This window comes from Emydura macquarii, unplaced genomic scaffold, assembly GCF_026122565.2.
Source record: "Emydura macquarii macquarii isolate MOO-44397 ecotype Brisbane River unplaced genomic scaffold, CSIRO-AGI_Emac_v2 contig_3305, whole genome shotgun sequence".
Lineage (NCBI taxonomy): Eukaryota > Metazoa > Chordata > Testudines > Chelidae > Emydura > Emydura macquarii.
In genome coordinates this window covers 3,129,391-3,154,404 of record NW_027133442.1, presented here as the reverse complement: position 1 = coordinate 3,154,404, position 25,014 = coordinate 3,129,391, and the positions used below count along the sequence as shown (strand labels likewise).

General features: G+C 50.3%; 1 protein-coding gene across 1 annotated transcript in view; it reads left to right on the top strand.

Moving 5' to 3' along the window:
* Positions 1-9,700, top strand: part of SRF (serum response factor) — a 33,300-nt gene extending 23,600 nt beyond the window's left edge. Inside the window, exons 6-8 of the mRNA XM_067532816.1 lie at positions 4,721-4,912; positions 5,556-5,632; positions 6,367-9,700. Of these exons, the coding sequence (XP_067388917.1) occupies positions 4,721-4,912; positions 5,556-5,632; positions 6,367-6,462 (365 nt within the window). The 3' untranslated portion in view covers positions 6,463-9,700. The remainder of the gene's footprint in view (positions 1-4,720; positions 4,913-5,555; positions 5,633-6,366) is intronic.
* The last annotated feature ends 15,314 nt before the right edge of the window (positions 9,701-25,014 follow it).

Here is a 25,014-nt window from a genome sequence, read left to right as displayed (position 1 = left end):
CTCAGCTCTTTGTCCTCCCCCACCCCCCTCCTGCTTTGGGTGATCGGGGAGGGGTGGAGCCTGCATCCTCAGAACTCCCGGTTGCATGTGGGACCCGGCATCTTGTTCCCAGGGCCGGTGGGGCTGGCTCCCTTTGACTGGGTTAGCCCTGGCGGGGGAGATGCAGCCCCCGGCTCCAGGAAGGCTGAAGTGGGTTGCCGGGAAGAGGCAGTTGCCCGGGTCGGGGGCTAGGTGCCGTGCGCCGAGCTAGGCTAGGTGCCGTACGTTCTCTAGCGCCAGCTCTGTGCTGCAGGCTGGGGAGCCTCCTGCATGAAGGAAAGCTTGCGTCCTGCGCCGTCCAGTGGGAGCCGTGGGCCAGGCTGCAGTGGGGCTGCAGGTGCCACATTATGGTCCAGGATCCCCTGCCCTGATGGCGTGGCTCCTGGTGAGAAAGATTCCCTGGCAGGGGTCGGACTCCGGCAGCGTGGGCTCGGGTGGACGTGCTTTGCTCTGCTGGCAGGGCCGGGATGGTCCCCTGGCCCTCTTCGTAAGAGTCACGATCCAGCCCAGCTCCTGCTCTCACCAGCTTCCCTGGGCCAGCGCCGGCTCCTTCCTGCCCCCCCAGGGGCTGCCTTTCGCCTGGCTGATCTCGCGCCCCTTCCTGAGATCTTGTCCTGCCTCAGTGTCTGTGACCCGACCTCTCCTGGTTCTCCTAGATCTCCGCGCTAGTGCGGGGGTTCTCTGCATCCCTGCCCCAGACAATGGGAGTGGGAGGTGGTTCCAAAGCGGTCCCTGCTGGACCCCTCCGCTCCCCCAGCCCCTCTCGCCTCCGTCACGGAGTGAGCGGGTTTGAACATGCCTGCAGGCCCAGCCCTCTGCCTTCGCTTGTCTGTCTGCCCATCCGCACCTGCACCTCGACCCCTGCAACAGCGGCTCCATGGGGACATCCAGCCACCCAGGGCCAGAAGTGAGTCCCGCTGGTCTCCCTGGAGCCCCCTCCCCTGCTCAGTGGGTCTCAGGCATAGCACCACTGCCTGTGTCTTTGTGGCTCAGCCCTCTCCCTGGACTCCCCTCTCCAGGCTGTCGCTAAATCGTGCTGCTTTCTACGCAGTGTCTTCAGGTCTGGTCTTTCCTGCCCTTGCGGCCAATGCTGTTGCCCAGGGGCTTCTCCCCTGATATCACAAGCAGTGCCAGGCTCCCTCATGCAGCCCCCTCCTCTGCCCCCCGCCCACCTCCCCACCTGCTGTGCTCGCTACCCCGGCTTCCTCACCCATAGCTGCTCCCCCATCCTTTGGGCTCCCCCCGGGGGGGGGGGGTCAGGGCCCTGGGGGGAAAGAGGGAAATGTGCAAGAAACAGGAGTTCAGCGAAGGGGGTGCTTGGCTGGAGGGGGAGCTAGGTCTCAATGTCTCTGCACTCTAAGAGCTCGCCTGGCCTGTGCTGTCTCAGGGCGCAGTGGAGCTTTTCAGGGCCTGGCCACGGAGGGGTCAGTCACCCCACCCCTGGGGCACCTCCCCAGGGTCCAGCACACGGACCCCGCCCCCAGCCCCCATGGACATCTGTGGCCTTCCCCAGTTCCTCAACATTATTACTGAATACCCTATCCCTGTGAGCCCACTCACCCCTCTTGGCCCCACCCAGGAGGCTTTCCCCCTACACCCTCCAGCCCTGCTCTCATCCCCCCTCCAGCCCACTCCCAAGATGGAAGGTCATTGACCACCTGCCGCTTCCGAGGGTCCTACCCTGCAAGTTTGCCTAGTGGTTCTCGCAACACTAGCTGAAGAATAAAAACACAAATCTCCCCATCGTGCCCCAAAGCATGACCCCAATCAGATGATTACCGATAAAGGGCCCAGTGAGACCATGCGGCAGCCAGCGTGCCCCATAGATGTGACACTTCAGCCGCTTATGAAGTGCAAATGGCCCAAGAGCCTCTCTTCAGAGGCTCAGAGCGTTCTCTTTGGGATTTGCCTTTAGTGTTTGTGTGTAATTGAAAAGAAGCAAGGAAATTCCTAGCCACAAAACAGCAGGAAACTGGAGATACAGGTGGGGGCTGTATCCGTGAGGTAACCGTTAAAAACCCAGCTACAGGGCTGTTGTAATTATTGGAAGAAAAGGATATTGAATTCTTATGGATCAGTGTCCTAACAGAGAGAGAGCCCAAGATGGGATATTAGTTGGCATCTGTTACAGACCACCAATCACCAAAGGGGACAGGATGACCACTTCCTTATGCACCTGCCTCTAAAGGGTAGGGGGAAAAGCTGCATGATCATGAGGGTTCAATGTGAGTGACATGGTGGAGGTTAATGCTGTCAGCACGAAAACCTCCTTGGAATTTTTATAGATGACAATTTCCTAACTCAAAAAGTGTTGCAGTCAACACGAGCGAGTTCTTCATTATTCTTTGTCCTGACCGATAACAAGATACTCATCACAGAACTAAAAATCAAGTACAAGTGCTCATCAATCATATGTGTAATGTGCAAGCAGAATAAAATACAGACCAGTAATATATATACTGGGTGCTTTAAAAGGGCCAGTTTCACAAAGCTGAAAACAATTATAAAATTTTTCCTCCCAACTGATTTAGATCATGAGATAAATGTGAATGATGATGGGGAATCATTTAAAAACACATTACTACATGCCCAAAAAGTTGTAATCCTCCCATGGGGGAAGAGGACCGTGTTTCTTTAAAAAACAGAACCACTGGCCTGACTTAGATGAAATGAAAGCAGCTATTAAATATATGTATATATTTATTTATACAAAGAACAAATGTAAGAAAGGGGAGGTTGATAGTAATGAATATAAATCAAATTAGGAATTGTAGAAAATTGATAAGGGAAGTAGTAGAAATCAGTAGTAGAAATAAAGACAATAAGAGGGAGGTTTACAAAACAAAACAAAAAACTAGGAACAACATTAATCCTGACAATGATATTGGTTCATTACTAGCTGGAAATGGTAGAATTATTTAAAAAAAAAACAAAAAAACCACAGAAAAGTCAGAAGTGCTCAGTAAATATTTCTCTTCTGTATTTGGGGAATAAACTGTTGAGAGAATCTCATATGATGATGGATGATACTCTTTCCATTTCACTAGTATCTCTGGAAGATATTAAACAGTTAGACATTTTTAAAATCAGCAGGTCCAGAGAACTTGCATTCAAGAGTTTTAAAAATGTTGGCTGAGAAGCTTGCTGGACCATTAATATTGATTTCCAATAAGTCTTGGAGCACTGGGCAATCTCCAAAAGACTGGAAGAAAGCTAATGTGCCAGTTTTTAAAAAAGGGTAAATGGGATGACCCAAGTAACTATAGGCCTGCCAGCCTGACATCAATCCCAAGCAAGCTAATGGAGCAGCTGAAATGGGACTCGATTAATAAAGAACTAAAGAAGAGTAATGTAATTAATGCAAATCAGCATAGGTTTATGGAAAATAGATCCTGTCAGACTCAATTGCTACCTTTTTTAGATGAGATTTCAAATTTGGTTGATTGAGGTAATAGTGTTGATGTAAGAGACTTCTCTTAGGGGTTTGACTTGGTACTACATGACATTTTCATTAAAAAGCTAGAATGATCTAAAATTAACATGGCACACGTGAAATAGATTAAAAACTGGCTAACTGATAGGTCTCAGAAATAACTGTAAACAGGGAATCATAAAGCAGGTGTGTTTTCAATGGGGTCCCACAGCGACTGGTTCTTGGCCTTACGCTATTTAACATTTTTATCAATGTCCTGGAATGAAACCTAAAATTATCACCGATAAAGTATGCAGATAACACAAACATTGCAGAGTGGTTGGTTAATAAGCTCCCAGTGTGACACAGTGGCCAAAAGAGCTGCTGGGGTACATAAAGAGTGGAATCCTGACCTGAGGTAGAGCAGTTATTTTACCTCTGTGTTTGGCCCTGTTGGAATTTCACATTTCAGGTCTGGGGTCCACAATTGAAGAAGGATGGTGATAAATTGGAGAGGGGTCAGAGAAGAGCCATGAGAATGATTAAAGGATTAGAAAACCTGCCTTCCAGTAATAGACTCAGAGATCAATCTGTTTAGCTTAGCATAGAGAAGGTTAAGGGGTGATTTGATTACCGTCTAGGTACCTATGTGGGGAACAAATATTTAATATTTGGTTCTGCAGTGCAGCAGTGAAATGTCTAACTCCATTCAATGGCTGGAAGCTGAAACTAGACCAATTCAGACTGGAAATAAGGCGCACGTTTTTAACAGGCAGGGACATTAACCATTGGAATGACTTACCAAGGGCTGTAGTGGATTCTCTGTCACTGGTGATTTTTCAATCAAGATTAGCTGTGTTTCTAAAAGCTCTGTTCTGGAGGGGCAGTTCTCTGGCCTGTGCTGTCCGAGGGTCAGACTTACTGATCACAATGGTCCCCTCTGGCCTTGCAACAATCCATGAATCCCCAAACCCAAAGCTAGGGTCACCCGGCTTGGAAACGCCCGGCCGATGTACCAGCCCGCCCTGCCCTCTGCTCTGCAATGAGCAGGAGCAGAATGGGAAGTCTCCGGGAAATCAAGCCACCTAATCCAATGTAGGCAACACACCGGCCTGTGGATTCCCCCGGGACGGCTTGTGCAGTTGTCACTCCAGGGGCTCAGAGGTGCAGTCCAGGCCCTGCTGGGGGAGAGGGAAAGGACCCTGTGGGGCAGTCATGCTTTCCCTGGGGGAGCCCCTCCTGACGAGCACTCACTTTGTTTCCGGCCAGTGAGCCTGCCAGCGACGATCATGACTTCGTCTGTGCCAACCACGGTGGGCGGCCACATGATGTACTCCAGCCCCCACGCCGTGATGTATGCACCCACCTCCGGCCTGGCAGACGGGGGGCTGGCCGTCCTCAACGCCTTCTCCCAAGCGCCCTCGGCCATGCAGGTCTCCCACGGGCAGGTCCAGGATCAGGGTAAGAGGACCCGGGGCGCCAGCCGCTCCCCCTGCCGCGCTTGGTTTCCACTGGGATTCCCTTGCGCGCGTGCCCAGCGGGGGCCGCCCCCTTCCTCCGGGGAAGCAGGCTGCCCTTAGCAAAGGTGGCCTCTGGCTCCGTTTCCCTGCTTCTCTCTGCCTGCTGGCATCTACCCCAGCCCTAGGGGCTGGATGTGCCAAGAGCAGCCCATGGCCTCTGGGCCATGGAGAGCGATGGGGGAGGGCAGCGGTCGAGGAGGAGTTGGGTGAAGATTTGGCCCATCAGCATTTACGGCAGGAAGAGCAACGGCAAAAACTGCCCATCTGCCCTAAGAAATGGTGTGAGAAAGGACCCCTTGCTCCAGGCCTGCTTACCGGGGGGGCACTGGGTGTGGGTGGGAATGTGGGGGCAGGAGGGACTTGGGGTGGACGCTCTGTCTCCTCTGTGCTGCCGTGGCGATGGAAAGCAGCTGTAAGCCCTGGTGAGTCGGCCTGCATGTTGCGCCCGCTTGCACAGGGTGACGCAGCCGGGGCGCGTGTGGTCGAAGCGCCTAGCCCAAAGGCTTGACGGCTGGCATTTCGGCCGGCCCGGCCCGTGTTGCTAGCCTGGGGTGGATGAGCTAAGCGCCAACTCTCTGTGGCAGGTGCAGTCCCCCAGGTGTTCCTGACGGCTCCATCGGGCACTGTTCAGATTCCGGTCTCGGCCGTCCAGCTTCACCAGGTAGGCACAGAGCGTTTCTGTGGGTCCCGCGCCCACTGGTGTGGCACTGCCCCCTTCTCCCCAGAGCCACCCACTGTCTGCCCCGCACCAGTCCTGCGGGCCCCCTCGGGCTGGCAGCTGGCAGGCAGCAGTGGCTGGGAATGTGGGGCAGGCCATCACCGAGCCCCTGGCCTGCTTCCCCGTAGGGAGGTGGCGAGCGTGGAGTTATCCCTTCTCCCCCTGCCCTGCCGCAGGGAGCCCCAGGGCTCACTGGTCACGGGGGATTCTTGCCTGCAACAGCTCCCCAGCCCTGCCCTGCTGGAGGGAGGACACGAAAGGAGGCGCAGTGCCCGGGGATCCGGAGAGCTCCGGCCCTGGGGTGGAGGGGCTCTGAAGGCGGACACAGGCAGCATGCCCGCCTGGGGAGGAGATGACGGCAACCTGAGCACCAGGTCGCAGATGGGACAGGGCAGGAGCTTGGGCCGCTTGTCAGCAGCCCCGGAAGGGGGAGCTGCTCCTCCCTCCCTGTTCAGAGCCCGCCCTCAGGCCAGGTTCCCCTCCCAGCCCAGAAGCGCTTGGAGTGGTGCAGCTGGCAGGCAGTTCCCCAGGCAGCTGGCAGGCTGGCTGTCCGGGTGGGCCCGTTCCCCATGGCCCGTGGACTGGGCTGGCGCGTGGCCCTGTGGGATCCCGGCGTGGCCCTAGAGCCACAGGCCTGGCAGCGCTCCCTGGTGCTCTCTCCTCCCTTCTCTCCCTAGATGGCTGTCATTGGCCAGCAGTCCAGCAGCGGCAGTAACTTGACAGAGCTGCAGGTGGTGAACTTGGACACGTCGCATGGCGCCAAGAGTGACTGAGAAGCCTGTGTTGCCCCTGGCTCCGGAGCCGCGGCAGCTGTGGCCAGCTGGGGTGCGGTCCCTGGCCCGTGGGCTGCAGCGCATCTTGCTGGCACCGGGATCCCCAGCGATTCCCTTTCATACAGACTGCATCACTTATTTATTGTTGCCTTTTCACGTTTCCTTCACACACACACGCACGCACACGTGGGGCGCGGGGTGGAGCTGAGCGGGGGCTGGGCTGCCTGCGGGCGCAGCGTTTCCTGGGCTTTTCTCGGCTCTCGCGGGGAGGGATCGCCGCGCCGGGTCAGTGAACAGCTGCTGTCCACCAGCAGGCGGGAGCCCCAGCTCCTTGCCGTCTGGCCAGGGCTATTAGCAGGGCCTGGGCCCAGCAACGGGAGGGGGGAGCAGATGCCACCGAAGGAGCTCTCTTCTGCGTCCAGCTCTTGTTCCCCTCTGCCCATGTGCCAGGGAAGGGCAGGGTGGGTTCAGGCTGTGCCCGCTGGCCCCAGCAACGTGCCTTCCTCAGTCAGCGTGACCCAGCCTGGACCCAGCAGCCAGCTGGCCCCATGCCCTGCGGTTCGTGGCAGAGAGCGAGCTGGGCCAGCGGGTGCTGGGTGTGCATCCCAGCCCGAGCCTGCTCCCCAGCCGGGAGGGACCGTGGGGACCCCGTCTGCTCTCCTGCTGGAAGGGACCCTGCTCCTGCTCCTGCTCCTGCCCCTGTGGCAGCCCAGGCACCAGGCCCAGTGGCTTGGTGTGCGTGATAGAAAGCAGCCCCCCAGCCAGTGGCACGCAGCCCTCGCCCTGTTAGGACACACGGAAGTCAGCCCTTGGCCCAGTCATTGTGGCCCCACCGGCCCTGTGCGTTGCCTCCTGGTGGGGGTGGTCCCAGCACCGTCCCCGAGGAGCGGGGGGCCACAGGGGTGCTGCTTGGGTTCCATGCTGAGGAGCCCAGCTGGAAGCACATGGTGGTTTGTGGTGTCTCTTGTTCTGCTTGTCTGAGGCCGTTGTTTTTGTGCCACCTGGACGCCAGCCAGCTGCCCAGGAGCAAGGTTACCTGAGCATGGGTCCCTGCCCTTCTCAGAGGCCGTGCAGCCACATGCTCCTGTGGGGCTGGGGGCCGGGAAGACCGGGGTATGTCGTGGCAGGATTGCTCTCCTTGCTCTCCAGTGCTGCCTCTCTCCTGCCGGGGGCACTGTCTGCAGGGCGGGCACAGCTCCTGCCATGGGCCGTGTTTTCCAAAGAACCATTTCAGCGTGAGATGGAGAAGCCAACTGAAACGTTAAAGGGAAAAACTGCAGGGCAGCCTGGCCAGGGAGGCAAGAGGGGTGCGGTTTGGATTCCTTCGGGCAGCGCGGGGGGAGCTGGGGCACCCCAGAGGGCTGGTGCTGTCCTCGGAGGGGCTTTGGTGGGTCTGACGCCGCAGGAGGGGGAGGATGGCTCCGCTAGGAAGGAGTGTCCGTCCGTCCGTCCGTCTGTCCATCCCTGCTGGAGAGAGGTAAACGTAGGTTGCAGGAGCGGCTCTTTAGCCAGAGAAGAGGCTGCAGGCTCCTTAGGGAACGAAGCAGCTGCTGTAACTTTTTTAAATTAAAGACAAAAGAAGCCTTGAAAAAAAAAAAAAGACTTTATTTTTCTAAGTGTTAAACTCAGTATTTATGTAATTCTCAAAGGAATTAAGTCTGGCTCCTGTACAGTTTTCATGGGGTTTGTACCATGGGGCAGGGGGGGATGGGGGTGGGGGAGAAGAGACAGGAAGGGGCCTTGCTTTCTATTTTGTATTGTAACCTTGGATGTGGTTCCTCCAGCATTAGTGTTTAAGCTGCCCGCCCTGGCGTGCCCACAGGTGCTAGGGATTGAACTGGGGCCAGCTCAGCCTTTCCTGCCGGTGCTGAGTGCGCCTGTGTCCTTTGCACTGGGATTTCTCTTCTTGTCGGGCCACTCTGCTGGCCAGGATTGGCCCGCGGGGCAGGCAACAGTCGAGCTTCCAGCCCCCAGGGAGCAGGGAGGGGCTGCCGGGCTGACTCCTGCTGGGAGGTGGGGGAGCACGGGGCGGATAGCACTGGCCTGCTGTGTGCTAGGTTTGGGGGAGAGGCTGGCATGAGGTGGACCCGAGCCCTCGAGGGCCAGGTTGCTGTGCGGCTGGAATTGGAATGGCACCCTCCGAGCGAGGAGGGGACAGGGCCATCCTGCACCTAGCGAACATGTGCCTCCAGCATTGTGTTTTGAGGCAGCTTTGGGAGAAGTTTCAAATGTCCCCGCGAAGCCTTAATTCTCCCCGAGCTGGGCCAGAGGCCAGCACCCGGCCCAGGGCAGGCGAGATGCTGGCGTTTCAGGCTGCCGGCTCTCTTGTCCCCCCACGGCCATTCTCCCACAGGGTGTCAGGCTCTGCTTGCCTGTGGCACCGCTCCTGGCAGAGGCGGCGCACTCTCTCCTGCTTCAAGCACAAATGCCTCATGATCGGCCTCTTGCCAGCCCTTGCCTTGTGCTGTCCTGGGTGAGCTGGGCAGGTCCCTATGGGAGTGTGGACGTGCTGGGTCCCGACATTCCTCGGTGCCAGGGGGGCTCCCTGGAGCCTTCCCTCAGAGCCAGACTCCACGCCCCTCTGTCTGGGAGCTCGGCTGACCTGGTGTGAGATCGCCAAAGGGCAGGGCGGGGGATGCCCAGCTGTGGCTCAGGGTGATATGCCAAGGCCACTGGAGGAGATGTCCATGGAACAGGGCCGCTTTTCCAAGCAGCCATTTCCCTCTTGCATTGTTAACCAGGAGTCAGCCCAGGGCAGGGAGGGGGTCTGGAGCCATTGTCTGGCCTCTCCCTGCTTGTCTCAGGCTGGCGCTGGGAAACTGACCCCCTGGCCAGAGCTGGAATAACCATTCGAGGCCCCAATGCGAAGCACTCCCCCCCCACCCCCCCGCCAAAGGAAATGCAGGTTAAATGCTAATGTTTCATTTTATTTAAAGTGCGGACTTGTCAGAACACTTGTGTATCAGGGATGAAATGGCATTTATTGTGTGGTGACCTTTTAGTTCCTTATTGGGTTGTTTTGGGTTTTGTGTGTGCGAGCGTGTGTGTGACTGTGTGTGTGTTGCGCGCGCGTCTGTGTGTGTGTGTGTGACTTTTTTTTTTTTTTTTTTTTTTTAAACATTTCCAGGGTTGTGTTTCTGGAAGGACGTGGAAGTAATCACAGTACTATGTACAGAGCTTTCTTTTGTATTAAAAAAAAAAAAATACTCTTTCAATAAATGTATCATTTGTGCACAGATCTGGTGGTCTTGACTCTGCTTCTAGGCCCATGCTGAAAGAACAGCCCTGGGGAGGGCTATGTCGCTCCCAGTTGTAACTGACTTCACGTGCACAGAAATGGCTTGCTTAAGAATTAAAGAAACAAACTGGGTGCCCACGCCAGCTGGCAAGAGCTGTCTTGCTAACTCAGCCCTCTAAAAGCCAATCAGCCAATTGCCAATTAAATGCCAGATTCTCCCATGTGCTCTGGTGCACTGGACCTGAGAAGTGAACATTGGGGGGGGGAAAGGTTCTGACTTGATACAGAAGATCTTCAGATCTTTGGAAATGTCCCGTAGGAGCGTTCTTTTGGGGATTCTTGGTTCAGGCTCGTGTGTGCAGATTTTAACAAAGGACGGAAATGCCAAGACCAAAAAACCTCATTGAAATGGAGCTAGGACTGGGAGTATTAGTAACTTAAGAGTAAAAAAGAAAAAAAAACCAAAACAACCCCAAACACTTTACTAGGATGTTGCAATTTTTACTAACCCAAGTGTTACCCAGGCCATTCAGCAATAAGGCTGCAGTTGAAAGAAATCCAAACGTGTAATGGTCTGAAAAAGCACCAGGAAAGTACTCAAACAACCTTGACTCTGCCCTTGAGTGAGCCCATTTGATAACCATGCCATTATGACTAAGCTTTTTAGTGTCCGAGGTCCCAGCTTGGACTAAACTGATTTTTATGGAGACACTAGGTTTTTTTCTTGCCATGGGGTCACTGCAGGGCAGAGTTGTAAATCTGGCATTTCCTGACTTTTGAGTGCTGGGCTTTGCTCTACTGAGAGAACATTTTGAATGTAGTAGGAGGGTTTTTTGGGGTGTGTTTTTTTGTTTTGTTTTTTGTTTTTTTTTGTGTGTGTATAATTTTCTAGGGTCTTTTAAAAGAAACTAATGCCTTCACCCCATCATCATCCGGATTGAACCCAGGGCCTTCAGGATGGCTGCACAGACCTTGCCCGTGTGAGTTGAAAGATTAGTTGCCAGTGGGTGTAGGCTGCTGTTCTCTGTGGCCCAGCCTCAGGGGAGTGTGTAGCACACAGAAGCAGCGAGTTGCATTTGCAGGAATTGCCCTGTTCTAAAGGCAGCATAGCTGAGTCCGTAGCCATAGTGCCTCTCAGAAAGAAGCTGGCCCATCTGAGTGCATGAGTCTCCCATATTACAGCCCTGGGTTCTGTTCCCAGCATGGCCAGATGTGGGGTATAACGAGGCCTTGTTTACTCGTGAACTTTACTACTGAGCAACTATTGATGCAGTCAAAAGACCTGAGCTGTGAAATCCTAGTTCCCTGTCTGGGGCACCTTCCCTGAATCCCAAAGGTCAAGTGACCGAGGAGCCATTTTGACTGAGTCCTGGAGCAAATGGGGTGGTGCACATGCAATGCTCATCGAATGTTCAGGGTTTTTGACAGCAGGCAGCAAAACATGGATGGGAAATGGCAATTTCCAGCGGCTCCTAATGTCCAACTCTGAACAGATTTACATGGGGCCAGCAACAGGTGCTTCCCTGACTCCACTGCAACCCCCTTGCTGATCTCCAAAAAACAGTCTGAAGAATTACAATGGAAAGCGGTAGGTAGCCTCCCACTCCTCCCTCCAGTTTTCTAGATGGAGAGCTAAAACTAATTCCTGAGCACTGCTTGTGGAGCAGCGATTACACATGCATTTTCTCAGCATGCTGCCATACACTGCTAGAGCTACAGCGCTAACAACTGCTACTTGCCTGTAAAGAACATGGCTCAGAGCTCTCATGTGAAAGGGTTACACTAGGGACGTGCACTAGATTGTTGGGTCTTCTGTTTCTAACTGAAGAATTGTATTTTGAATGTAGAATTATTTTGCTCATTAGGAAAAGATTGCTAGTGGGATGTGCTTGGGTATGTCGGTGATGGATGCAAGAGACACAGCTCCCTGGGTAGCTGGAAGGGAAGGATGATATTTAGAGCCCTGAGGAGCCCCTCGAAGAAGTGTGAACAAAAGACACAAGAGGACTCGTCACAGAGGTAAGATGAAAACCAGGAAAGATGGTATGAAAATCAAGGGGTAGTAGAATTGCAGAGACCAAGGAAAAACGACGACAGTCCTGTAGCACCTTAAAGACTAACACATTTCTGCAGGCATAAGCTTTTGTGGGCTGCAACCCACTTTGTCAGATGCATGAAGTGGAAATTACAGATAGGAGGTGTGTGTGTGTGTGTGTGTGTGTGTGTGTGTGTGTGTGTGTGTGTGTGTGTGTGTGTGTGTGTGTGTGTACACACACACACATCCAAGGGTAAGAAACACAATGATGGGGAGGGCAAGTGCTAACAAAGTCAGTGCAGTTAGAGTAGATGAGGCCTATTCACAACCGTTGATTAGAAGGTGAGAATGTGTGAACAGTGACAATTACTTCTTGTAATGAGAGAACCATTTCAAGTCCCTATTCAGACCCAGTTTGTGTCAAGTTTGCAGATGATTTCTAGCTCAGCAGAGTCTCACTGAAGTCTGTTTTTGAAGTATTTTTGTTGAAGTACGGCAACTTTCAAGTCAGCTACAGAGTGTCCTGGGAGATTGAAGTGCTCTCTGACTGGTTTATGGATGTTACCATTTTTATGTCTGATTTGTGTCCATTTATTCTTGTGCATAGTGACTGTCCGGTTTGGCCAATGTACATGGCAGAGGGGCATTGCTGGCACATGATGGCATATATTACATTAGTAGATGTGCAGGTGAATGAGCTCCTGATGGTGTGGCTGATGTGGTTAGGACCTGTGATGGTGTCACTAGAGTCGATGTGTGGGCAGAGCTGGCAACGGCTTTGTTGCAGGGATAGGTTCCTGGGTTAGTGTTCTTCTTGTATGGTGTATGGCTGCTGGTAAGTATTTGTTTCAGACTGGGGGGCTGTCTGTAAGCAAAGATAGGTCTGCCTCCCACGGCTTGAGCAAGTGAGGGAACATCTGCTAGGATAGGTTGTAGATCCTTAATGATGTGTTGGAGAGATTTTAGCTGGGGGCTGTAGGTGATGGCCAGTGGTGTTCTGTTGTTTTCTTTACTGGGTCTGTCCTGTAGTAGGTGACTTCTGGGTATCCATCTGACTTTGTCAATTTGTTTCTTCACCTCCCCAGGTGGGTACTGTAGTTTTAAGAATGTTTTATGGAGGTCCTGTAGGTGTTTGTCTCTGTCTGAGGGATTGGAGCAAATCCGGTTGTATCTTAGGGCTTCGCTGTAGACAATGGATCGTGTAATGTGTCCAGGGTGGAAGCTGGAGGCATGAAGGTATGTATTGCGGTCAGTTGGTTTTCGGTATAGGGTGGTATTAATGTGACCATCCCTATTTGTATTGTAGCGTCCAGGAAGTGGATTTCTTGTGTGGACTGGTCCAGGCTGAGGTCGATGGTGGGGTGGAAATGATTGAAATCCCAATGGAATTCTTCGAGGGACTCTTTCCCGTGGGTCCAGATGATGAAAATGTCATCAATGTAGTGTAGGTAAAGAAGAGGTGCATGGGGATGAGTTTTGAGGAAGCTGTGTTCTAGGTCAGCCATAAAAATGTTGGCATACTGTGGGGCCATGTGGGTGCCCATAGCTGTGCCACTGACTTGAAGGTATAGATTGTCTCCAAATCTGACGTAGTTGTGGGTCAGGACAAAGTCACAAAGTTCAGCTACCAGGTGTTCCATATCATCATCAGGGAAAATGTTCCTGATGGCTTGTAGTCCATCTTTGTGTGGAATGTTGATGTAGAGAGCGTCTACATCCATAGTGGCTAGGATGGTGTTTTCTGGGAGATCACCGATGGATTGTAGTTTTCTCAGGAAGTCTGTGGTATCATGAAGATAGTTGGGAGTGCTGGTGGCATAGGGCCTGAGGAGAGAGTCCACATAGCCTGACAGTCCTGCTGTGAGAATGCCAATGCCTGACATGATGGGGCGTCCAGGATTCCTGGGTTTGTGGATCTTGGGTAGCAGATAGAATAACCTTGGTCAGGGCTCAGGGGGTGTGTCTGTGTAGATTTGTTCCTGTGTTTCTTTAGGGAGTTTCATAAGTAGATGTTGTAGTTTCTTTTGGTATTCCTCAGTGGGATCGGACGGTAGTGACTTGTAGAATGTGGTGTTGGAGAGCTGTCTGGCAGCCTCCTGTTCATAATCTGACCTATTTGTGATGACTACAGTACCTCCTTTGTCTGCCTCTTTGATTATAATGTCAGAGTTGTTGATGAGGCTGTGGATGGCATTTCGTTCTGCACGGCTGAGGTTATGGGGCAAGCGATGTTGCTTGTCTACAGTCTCAGCTTGTGCATGTCGGTGGAAACACTCTATGTAAAAGTCTAGTCTGTTGTTTCGACTGGCAGGAGGAATCCATGCAGAATTCTTCTTCTTGTAGCATTGGTAGGAAGGTATCTGTGGGTTAGTGTTGTTCAGTGGTGTGCTGGAAATATTCCTTGAGTCGCAGATGGCGAAAGTAGGATTCCAGGTCACCGTAGAACTATATCGTGTGTGGGGGTGGTGGGGCAGAAAGAGAGTCCCCAAGACAAGACAGACTCTTCTGCTGGGTTAAATGTATAGCTGGATTGTAAATCTACAATATTGTTGGATGAGTCAAGGGTATCACAGTCGTGGTCTCTTGTGGCATGTAGGAGTTTTAGATAGTTTTCCTCTGTAGAAAAGCGAAGTGAGTGTTGTAAATGGCCCGTCTTCTTTTTGTAAAGATTTGTAAGTAATTGTCACTGTTCACACATTCTCACCTTCTAATCAATGGTTGTGAATAGGCCTCATCTACCCTAACTGAATTGACTTTGTTAGCACTTGCCCTCCCCATTGTTATGTTTCTTACCCTTGGATGTATATATATATATACCTCCTATCTGTGATTTCCACTTCATGCATCTGACGAAGTGAGTTGCAGCCCACGAAAGCTTATGCCCACAGGAATTTGTTAGTCTTTAAGGTGCTACAGGACTCTTGTTTTTGCTGTGTACAGACTAACACGGCTACCCCTCTGAGACTAAGGAGCAGTCAAAGGTGGTGGAGAAGTCAAGGAGGGTGAGGACAAAGTGCTGGGCCTGGGATTTGAATGAGTCACTGGAGATTTTGGGGAGAGCAGTTCCAGGGGAGTGAAGGTGGAGACCGTGTTGGCTGGGTCCAAGTGTAAATGGGGAGGGGGGGGGGGAGGAAGTCAATGACCAGCCCTCTGTGAGATGAGAGGGGGAGGGGGGTAGGTAGAGAGAGAAGCCGCGTTAAGGGCAGGTTTTTCAAGATGGGGGGAGACAGAAGGGAAGGAGCTCACAGGTCAGGACCCAGGAGGGGCGTTAGTGAGAGGAGCAGGTGAAGGATGGGAAGAGGAAAATAGGTCTGTAACCTATATCGGTGGCTGGGAGAAGGGGCGGGCACATCACATCTCAGAAATAGCCTCTCAAACAGCAAGGGCGCCCACAGCACAATGCCTTCAGAAGCTGTTGTCCGACAAACCGGCACCTGTTCTCTGTTGACTTTTGCGTTTACACTGCACTGAATCAGGTAACCTGAGAAGCTCAGTTCAGCCCCCATCCAGGCCAAGGGGTGCTGAGATGTCTGTGGGGGCAGGAGCTGTTTGTATTTGTATTGCAATAGCACCCAAAGGACCCTCCCTCCCCTCCCCAATGAAGCCCGGCTTCTGTCCAGAGCTGAATTTTGTATCCTCTCCCGGCAGGGCTGGGGTAGACCTTGTGGAACAAATCTAGTGGAATCGGATTAGGATTTCCCCAGATACAGTTTGCCTCCCCCTCCCAATTACCTGATCTTCAAATGCAACTATTCTGATGCTGGTTTTGTGCAGGGACACGGGACAGGATCCCCTGGAGCTGAGGTCACTGGAACCCCTTGCTGTGATCTCGTGTCCAGCAGCCAGAACAAGCTCTGAAGCCAAATCAATACTAAATCTTAGGCTTTTGTTCTGATTTCCCTGAGTGGTGTGAACACTGCAGTGATTGCCCTGTGGATACTCTGGAGCCTGGGAGGGCGTGAGCTGGCCAGGAGCCAGGAGGCTATGAATTCAAGTCCCCTAGTCACTGGCTGCTGTTGGTATTTCTGTGCATTTGGCAACCCTTATTATTGATCAAAGCCTCATATCCCTCCACTGGAGGCAGACAACATCCCCATTTTACAAATAAGGTAACTAAGAAGCTGCTCAAGGAACTAAAATGAGAAGCCAGGGCTCCTGTTACGTCGATTCTTTTTAATTGCTTGTATTCGCAGAGAGAAATCGGCACAGGAACACAGATGCAAACCCATGAAGCGTTTTTATTGAACTAACACTAAAACCAACCAGGACTGGCTGAGCTATCCCCTAATAGTCTAACTCTATTGCTATGGCAACAAGCTAACCTCTGTTGCTACAGCAACCTAGGCAAGACACAAAATACACAACATATTCCTCCCTCCTTAATGAAAATGCCCATTTAACAGAACAATCACTAAACTAGGGAATGAGGGTAGACTTCCTCATTTCCCGGCTAACCCCAGGGATTATTCTGCTCCGTAACGTAGGGTTGCCCTAGCTAAAGATCCAGCCATTGAGGAGGCCTTCCCTCTCTCTAGGTGGATTACAGCAAACTTCTGGTGTTCTTGCACCGGAAGGTGTTGTTGGTGCGGGTCTAACAATGGGCTCAGGACTCGTAGCTCGAACAGGTGAGGATGTTGTTTCTGCTCGAACAGGGGAGGGGGCTGTATCTGCTGCAGAGGTGGATGGAGAAGGGGAGTCAGGAACGGTTGACTCTTGACTCGGTGATATCTCACCTGCAATGGTGAGGTCAGGCGGTTGAACTGGAGATGTGTCCTTGGGACATGTGTGAGCTGGCAACAACTGATCTACATGCTGCTGCCAGGTGAGATCATCTGCAGTCTGGACAGTGTAGGAAACAGGTCCTGTTTGGGCGATGACTGTAGCAGGGACCATTTAGCTCCAGAAGCAGAGTTCTGAGCTAGGACAGGCTGTCCAGGACTACAGGTTCGGTCTTTTGCTCTGTGTGAACATCTGATGACTTGGTTTTGCTGTTGACGTTGCACAACTTGTCGTGCTTTGGTGGGTTTCAGCAGATCAAAACGAGTGCACAGCTGTCATCCCATCATTAGAAAGGCTGGGGACGCTTTGGCCATAGCATGAGGTGTGTTTCTGTAGGATAGTAAGAAGGTGTCCAGATGCTTTTGAATGGATGAATGTCTCCTTGCAGATCTTAAAGCTTGTTTCATTGTCTGCACAAACCTTTCAGCTAATCCATTGGTGGATGGATGATATGGTGCTGAAGTGATGTGCTGTATCCCATTTGCTTTCATTAAATTTTCCAACTCCTGAGAGACGAACTGCAGTTCGTTGTTGCTCTCAAGTTATTCTGGCAGACTGAAAAAACTAAAGATTTCACACAGTCTCTGGACAGTACTTTCAGCAGTAGTGGACAGCATTACAGAGACTTCTGGCCATTTAGAGTGGGTATCTACACCAATCAGGAACATGCTTCCTTCAAATGGGCCAGCAAAATGAACATGAGTACACTGACACAGGTTTTCAGGCCAGTCCCACGGGTGTAGGGGTGCCAACTGAGGCGCGTTCCTCACACTCTGACATGAAGTACAAGCTCTTGCCTTCTCTTCAATGGCACTGTCCAGGCCAGGCCACCAAACATTGCTTTGTGCAAGTTCTTTCATGTGCACTATTCCACAGTGACCTGAATGTAGCTGTTCTAACATCTGTGATCTTAGTAGTGGTGGAATAATGACGCACATCCCCCACAACAAGCAACCAGAATGGATTGATAACTCCATCCTACTGGACATGTAGGGAAGAAGGTTCGGTGAGACCTGAGAGTCCTGTAGAGATGTTCCATGTATCACTAGGTCCATAACTTGAAACAGTACTGGGTCAAGGCGAGTTGTCTTCTTTACTTGAGTAGCAGTGATGCGTGTGTTCTCTACCTGTTCAAAGTAGAAGATTTCTTTCCGGCCAATAAGTTGATGCTTAACTGGTAAAGGCAGACTTGAGAGACCATCTGCATTGCAGTGCAGAGTGGATTTCCGATATTTGATCTCAGATGTGTGTGCAGAAAGCAACAATGCCCATCGTTGCATACGACTAGCAGCTAATGGTGGAATGCCTGTGCGTGGTCCAAAAATTGATGTTAGAGGTTGATGGCCGTCCTTCCATCCAAACAGGTACTAGTGAAATTTCCAAATTCTGAAAATGATTCCCAGTGCTTCACATTTGATTTGGACATAGTTAGTTTCTGCTTTGCTTAAGGTGCGTGAGGCAAAAGCAATGGATCTCTCCTCTCCCGAAGGCATAATGTGTGACACGACCACTCCCACTCCATAAGCGTAGAGGTAAGGACGGATCAAAATGTGTTTAACCTCTGAATTTAGGAATGCACATTTAGCCTTGTTAAATGCAACATCACAGGCTTCAGTCCACTTCCAGACCTTGTTCTGGCCAAGGAGTTCATGTAGTGGTTTTAGCAGTGTTGCTAACTGTGGAATAAACTTTCCATAATGGTTCAATAGCCCTAAAAAAGAGTGAAGTTGGCTTACGTTTTGAGGAAGTGGAGCTTCCACAATAGCCTTGACTTTTCCAGGAGCCTTACAAAGGCCAGTGGCATCTGAGATATGTCCCAAATATACAACAGAGGGCTGGAAGAATTCACATTTGTCTTTGCGGACTAGTAGGCCATACTCTTCCAGTCTTTGTAGGGCAGCCTCCAAGTTCTTAAGGTGATCCCCCTCATTCTTGCCAGCGACCAGGATGTCGTCAAGATAGCACTGGACTCCTGGCAAGCCACTCAAGATCTGGTCCATAGCCCTCTGGAACAAAGCTGGAAGCAGACGTTATTCCGAAGGGCAAGCGACAGTATCGGTACAGCCCTTTATGTGTCACAATAGTCAACAGCTCTTGGGACTTCTCATCGATGTGCATCTGTAAATACGCCTGACTCAGATCAATCTTGCTGAACTTTTGTCCACCAGCCAAGCTAGCAAAGAGGTCATCGATGCAGAGAACATGGTATTGCTCTGCACACAACACTGGGTTAACTGACCTTAAAATCCCCACAAATCCGAATGAAGCCATCTTTCTTCAATACTGGAATGATTGGGGTTGTCCATTGGCTGTGGGTAACTGGTACTAGGACTCCATTTTTGACCAGGCGCTCCAGGTCCGCTTCAACTTTTGGCCTGATGGCAGATGGCACAGTTCTGGCTTTCAGACATTTTGGTTGGCTGTTAGGCTTAATGTTCAATTTCACAGTGATTCCCTTCATACTTCCCAGGTCCACTCCAAAAACAGCAGCATGTTTCTTTAATACAGCTGTCAGACCAGTTTCTTCTTTAGCCATCCTGTGCATTTCTGCCCAGTTCAGCTGGATCTTCCTAATCCATGACCTTCCCATTAAGGCTGGGTAATTGCCTTCCACCACAAACAGTGGGAATGTAGCAGTCTGTCCATTGAACTCCACTTTAACATCAGTAGTGCCCAGCATGGGTACAGCTTCTCCAGTGTATGTCTTCAGAATAATTTTTGTTGGCTTAAGTGGGAGATGCTTTAGCTTCTCTTTATCACAGTGTCTGAGACCAATGAAACTGCTGCGCCGGTGTCCAGTTCCATGCGTACAGGTTTATCTTCCAACAGCGGGGTTACCCAGTATTCATGTGAGCCAACTGCCATGGACACGACATGGAATGGCACTTCTTCTTCTGATTGGGTGTCATTTTGATCATCTTGAGTTTGCCCTACCGCATGCAGATTTTCCTTTTTTGTTCCACCAGGCAGCAGGCTTCTTTTTTCTTTTGTTTGCAGACATGCTCAATGTGTCCCTTTTTGCCACACTGTTGACACACTAGGTCTTTACACCAGCATTCTGATGCATAGCGACCTGGCTTTCCACATCGGTAACATTCCCAGCTCCTCACTGTCTTGTGGGTAGGTTCTTGTAACACCTTATGCACTCTGGTTGATGCACTGGGCTGTTAGGTTTCCTTTGCGGCCAGCTCCATAGAGATTGCCATTTCAATGGCCTTCTGCCAGGTGAGCTGTGCCTCTGTCAATAGGCACTTCTGTATTGCTTCATTATGCAAACCACACACTAACCTATCACAGAGGGTGTCATTTAACACATCTTTAAATTCACAGTGTTCAGCAAGCTTCTTCAGAGCTGCTACAGATTGCACAATTGTTTCATCTTCTTCTTGATTCCTTTTGTGGAACCTAAATCTCTGCAATTACCAACAGTTTTGGAGAAAAAATGTGACTCCGGGATTTTCACAATGTCACTGTAAGATTTTGTCTCTGGCTTATCAGGGTGCACTAAGCTGCACAATAAAGTATAGGTTTTAGCTCCTACAACACTTAAGAAATGGGCACCTTCTTTGCATCTGTAATTTCACTTGCAATAACAAAAAGCTGAAAATGCTCAATATATGAGTTCCATTCTTCTAGAGTCTCATCAAAAGGTCTCAGGGCCCTGTAAGTGTAGCCATTGCTGCCCTCCCCCCCCCTTTTTTCTTTTCTTTTGTCTTTTAGCATCTTTTATTCATGTGTGTTGGGGTCGTTCACACACAATTGCTGGTGATTTCCATTCACTAGCACTGCTTTTGTTTCTTCCCGGTTCCCAGTCGGTCTGCTTCACTTCCGTCAGAACAAAGCAGAGCCTGTTTTAGTTTCAGTTTGAACCGTCAGTGTAAACAGCCCAGCCCCCAAAGCAACCAAAAGGTTTTTTTCTTACATTGACTTTTACTGCTTTGCCATTGCAGCACAGGTCGATCCCATCCTCCATCGCCACTTTTGTTCTGTTGAATCCTTGTAAGTGCTTGTATTCAGAGAGAGAAACCAGCACAGGAGCACAGAGAGATGCAACAAACACAGGGAACGTCTTCATTGAACTAACGCTAAAATCAGCCAAGACTGGCTGAGCTATCTCCTAATAGTCTAACTCTATTTCTATGGCAACAAGCTAAGCTCTGTTGCTACGGCAACCTAGGCAAGACACAAAATACACAACAGCTCCAATACGCCAGGCACACAACTCTCATTCCTTTAGCGGCACTGTCTCTCGAAAAGCATGTACCAAATCTCTGGGCCTGGATATCATGTCTGTAACCACTGCTCGGCTCCACTCCCCTTCTAGAAGCAGGGAGAAAACCTAGGCCTTCGTACTCAGGGAGGCCATGTACAAACTAGCTATTGACTCATGTGGCTGTAGAGATGGTTTCCTGGGGTGGCATTTCTGTTTAGTTTTTGCCTCCTCTAAAAAGTCAGTTCCACCTAGTAACTGAGGGCCTGAAAGAGTTTCCATGAAGTTACTCGCGGCACTGCTAGAAAGAGCATTACCCCATTCTTCACTTCTTCTCCACGCTGTCTCTCTATAGCGTTAGGCGAAATCTACATGCTTGGCTGTGCGATGGGGCTACCTGTGCGTACCTTCTGCCCACAGCGGAATAATCCAGCACGGGATGGAATTTGTGTGTCAGGAATCAGGAGGGGAACCCGCAGGATGGGAAAGGGCTGTGATTGAGGCAATTGTCTGCGATCCAGGCCAGCTGGGTTCTCTCCCTAATCCTACAATAGGCTCCCAAATCAAAATTTGCTCATAACACGGTGGTGTGCAGATACATTCAGTAATGCCAGGGAGGTAAATGCAGGGTGTGAGCTGGGGCAGGGGGAGGCTAAGTGTGTGCATCTGGGGTTCTCTTGTGGAGGACAGGGCTGGGGATGACCTCAGGCTCCAGGGAGACATGCAAAATGTGGGCTGAGGAGCAGAGCTGGAGTTCCCTGCGGCAGGCTGGGTAGAGCCCCCTCCACTTTTGAGCCTCAGAAGATTCCCTGTGGGGGAAGGGAGGGAAATCTGTGACACGGAGGCCCACTGGTGGTTCACTATTCCAAAGCTGGGGCTGTAGCAGTGATCCTGTGGATCTGTGAGCATAGCAATTGTAAAAGGCCTCTGACATTAAAATACACAATTAGAAGCATAAACTATTCAGCAGGAAATCAACATCTATGTATGCAACAAATGCAGTACTAGAAGCGTGACGTGTACACTTCAGTGTTTGCAGGCTGGGGCATGATTTACAGAAATAAGAATTTTTTATAAATTTTCAATTACAAAAAGAGGAAAGGCAGGGGGGAAATCGCATGTTACTGGAAGTCCAAAATGGTCTTGAATGTTAGAAGAATGTACAATCGTTCTGGGAATATAGATTCTTTGGGAGACAGAATAGCCAACGTAGGACACTGGTATATCCTAAAGTGGGGGTGGGCAAACTTTTTGGTCTGAGGGCCACATCTAGGTATAGAAATTGTAGGGCGGGTCATTAATGCTCCAGAAATGAACAATTCATGTTCAAACGGACAACACAATCTTGTTTTCAAATCAACACTATTCAAATAATTATTTTGCTGTTAACAAATTACATTATTGAGCTGTTTGTTGCACAATTTGCAACAATTTTGCTCCTGTCTGAACACACTGTATTGCAGCTAACGTATGCCCTAGCTAGCTATGGATGTTGGGTAGTGTCTCCGTGTATTGTGGTCATCTTTACACGATCTATAACTGGTTTGCTGAATCATAGGTGTTTCTCCATATGACTGTGGAAATGACCAAATATAGACTATTCAAAGTATTTTACCTTAAAAGTAAGCCAACACCAATGGTTATTCATTAGTTGTTAATCAATTTAACTGTGAAGAAGATGTAAAAATGAAGATATTTTGTGGAAATAAACATAAAATCTAATCACTATTACAAATATACCAGCCTAACAACCTGGTACAATAATTAAACCAAACTTACCCCTTCTCAATGTAGCTGGTCACCCTTCTTTACAATGGTATCAAAATCCGGTGTCATTCTTGTTGTGAAAATCCGCAATATAGAGCTAAGATACTGGTCAGTTAACTGTAATCTGTAGTGAGTCAGGGCGCTGCTGGGCCCACATGGTGGGAGAGGGGTGGAGAGAAGGTGTGGGGCTGGGAGAGAGAGAGAGAGAGAGGCTGCCACCAGGCTGCACAACTTGTTCCGCAACCTTTCCTTGCACCACCTGAATGGAGCTTGTGGACCACTGGTTGAGCTAGAGGACCTGATGAAAAGCTTAGAAGGGCTGTATGCGGCCCACGGACTATAGTTTGTCCACCCCTGTCCCAAAGGCTTAGAAACTAAAAAAAGCAAATAAAAAGAACCTAAAATGGTGGTGGGGGGTGGTTTATTTCAATGACTTTTAGGTGTATCGGTCATGATTTTTTAATCGTTGTGCTTATCAATCTATTGGGGAGTTGTATATCTATTGTGATAGGGCGAAGGCAGCAGGAGAGTGGTGGATGGAAGATATGTGAGCACCAGAATGCTCCGGGCCTTGTTCCCTGCTGACTAACTCAGAGCCACTGGGGGCAATTAGGAGCAGCTGAGGCTGATTAAAGTTCAGCCAGGTGCTCCATAAAAGGGCTCCGCCCCAAACTCACAGGGCACAAGCTGGAGGAAGCAGGAGTGCTGTGCTGTGGAGCAGAGCAGAGTGGAGTGAAGAGCAGAGCCCAGGGGTCGAACAGTGAGGAGGAAGGTACTGGCTCAAGGGGCCAGAAAGACTGAAGGAGGGGGAGAATTAGCCCAGGGGAAGAGTGTGCCGTCTGGAAAGCAGTACCAGCAGCACATAGCTGCTCCTCATAGGGCCCCTGGGCTGGGACCCGGAGGAGCAGGTGGGCCTGGGTCCCTACCCGCCCCCCGGAAGACAGGGTGACGGGCAACTTCCTGGCCCACTACAAGCAGGAAGGTGCGAGACCCACTGGAGGGAAGCCGGCCATCAGCCACACTATGGATAGTGAAAATTACAGTACAACTTTGTCTGTGACAATGATTTCATACAAGATCATACAGTGCCCTGAGGGCCAGTTTTTTAAAGGAATTTAGTGGGCTTTTCATAAACCTCGAGTTGGATTCAACCTTCAAGTCATGTGAGCCCAAAGACTAAACTTTTTTCTTTTTGTTATAACAAAGAACAATAATTTATAATTCAAAACTAAGTTGCCATATTGTAAAACAACCAGGAACTGTTACACTAGAGGGGTGATTGCTGAAGTACCTAGCTTGTATGCAGGGTAGGTGTAGCTGGATTGGACCAAAGTCCGATCTTGTCTCTTGAAGTTCTTAGCAACCATTAATAGTTTCAGTGATTAGGTGCTATTAAACAATAAATGAAACAGCACCATGTCATCCAGCTGCACAGTGTTAACACAGGTCAATGATGGAAGTGCCAAAAGTAATAAAAATAGTTTTAAAAGAAAACAATTTAAAGGCCTGAAACCACATTTACAGAGGGTTGCTCCCCCTACCCTCCAAAAAGGGGCAGGCAACTAAGACATCAGTGCACTGCTATAGAAGATTAGAGTTTGGAAGGGATCTTAGAAGGTTATCTATCTAAACCAACCTAAATCAGGATCAACCCAAACTAAATCATCCCACCTGGAGCTTTCTCTAGCCGCACCTTAAAAACCTCTAAAGATGGAGATTCCACCACCTCCCTACATAACCCATTCCAGTGCTTCACTACCAGCCTAGTGAAAAAGTTTTTCCTAATATTCAACCTAGACCTCCCACACTGCAACTTGAGACCATTGCTCCTTGTTCTGTCATCTACTACCATTGAGAACAGCCTAGCTCCATCCTCCCTGGAACCCCCTTTTAGGTAGTTAAAGGTTGCTATCAAATCCCCCCTCACTCTTCTCTGCTGCAGACTTAACAAATCCAGTTCTCTCAGCCTCTCCTCATAAGTCTTGTGCTCCAGCCCCCTAATAATGTTTATTGCCCTCTACTGGACTCTCTCCAATTTGTTCACATCCTTCCTGTAGTGGGGGGCCCAAAACTGGACACAATACTCTAAATGTGGCCTCACCAGTGCCGAATAGAGGGGAATAATCATTTCCCTCGATCTGCTGTCATTGCTCCTACTAATGCAGCTCAACATGCCATTAGTCTTCTTGCAATAAGGGCACACTGTTAACTCAGATCCAGCTTCTTGTCCACTGTAACCCCCAGGCCCTTTTCTGCACAACTGCTGCCAAGCCCATCAGTCCCCAATCTGTAGCAGCACATGGGATTCTTCCATCCTAAGTGCAGGACTCTGCACTTGTTCTTGTTGAACCTGATCAGATTTCTTTTGGCCCAATCCTCTAATTTGTCTAGGTCATTCTGTATCCTATCCTTGCCTCCACTGTATCTACCACTCCCCCAAGCTTAGTGTCATCTGCAAACTTGCTAAGAGTGCAGTCCAATCCATCCTCCAGATCCTTAATGAAGATGTTGAACAAAAACTGA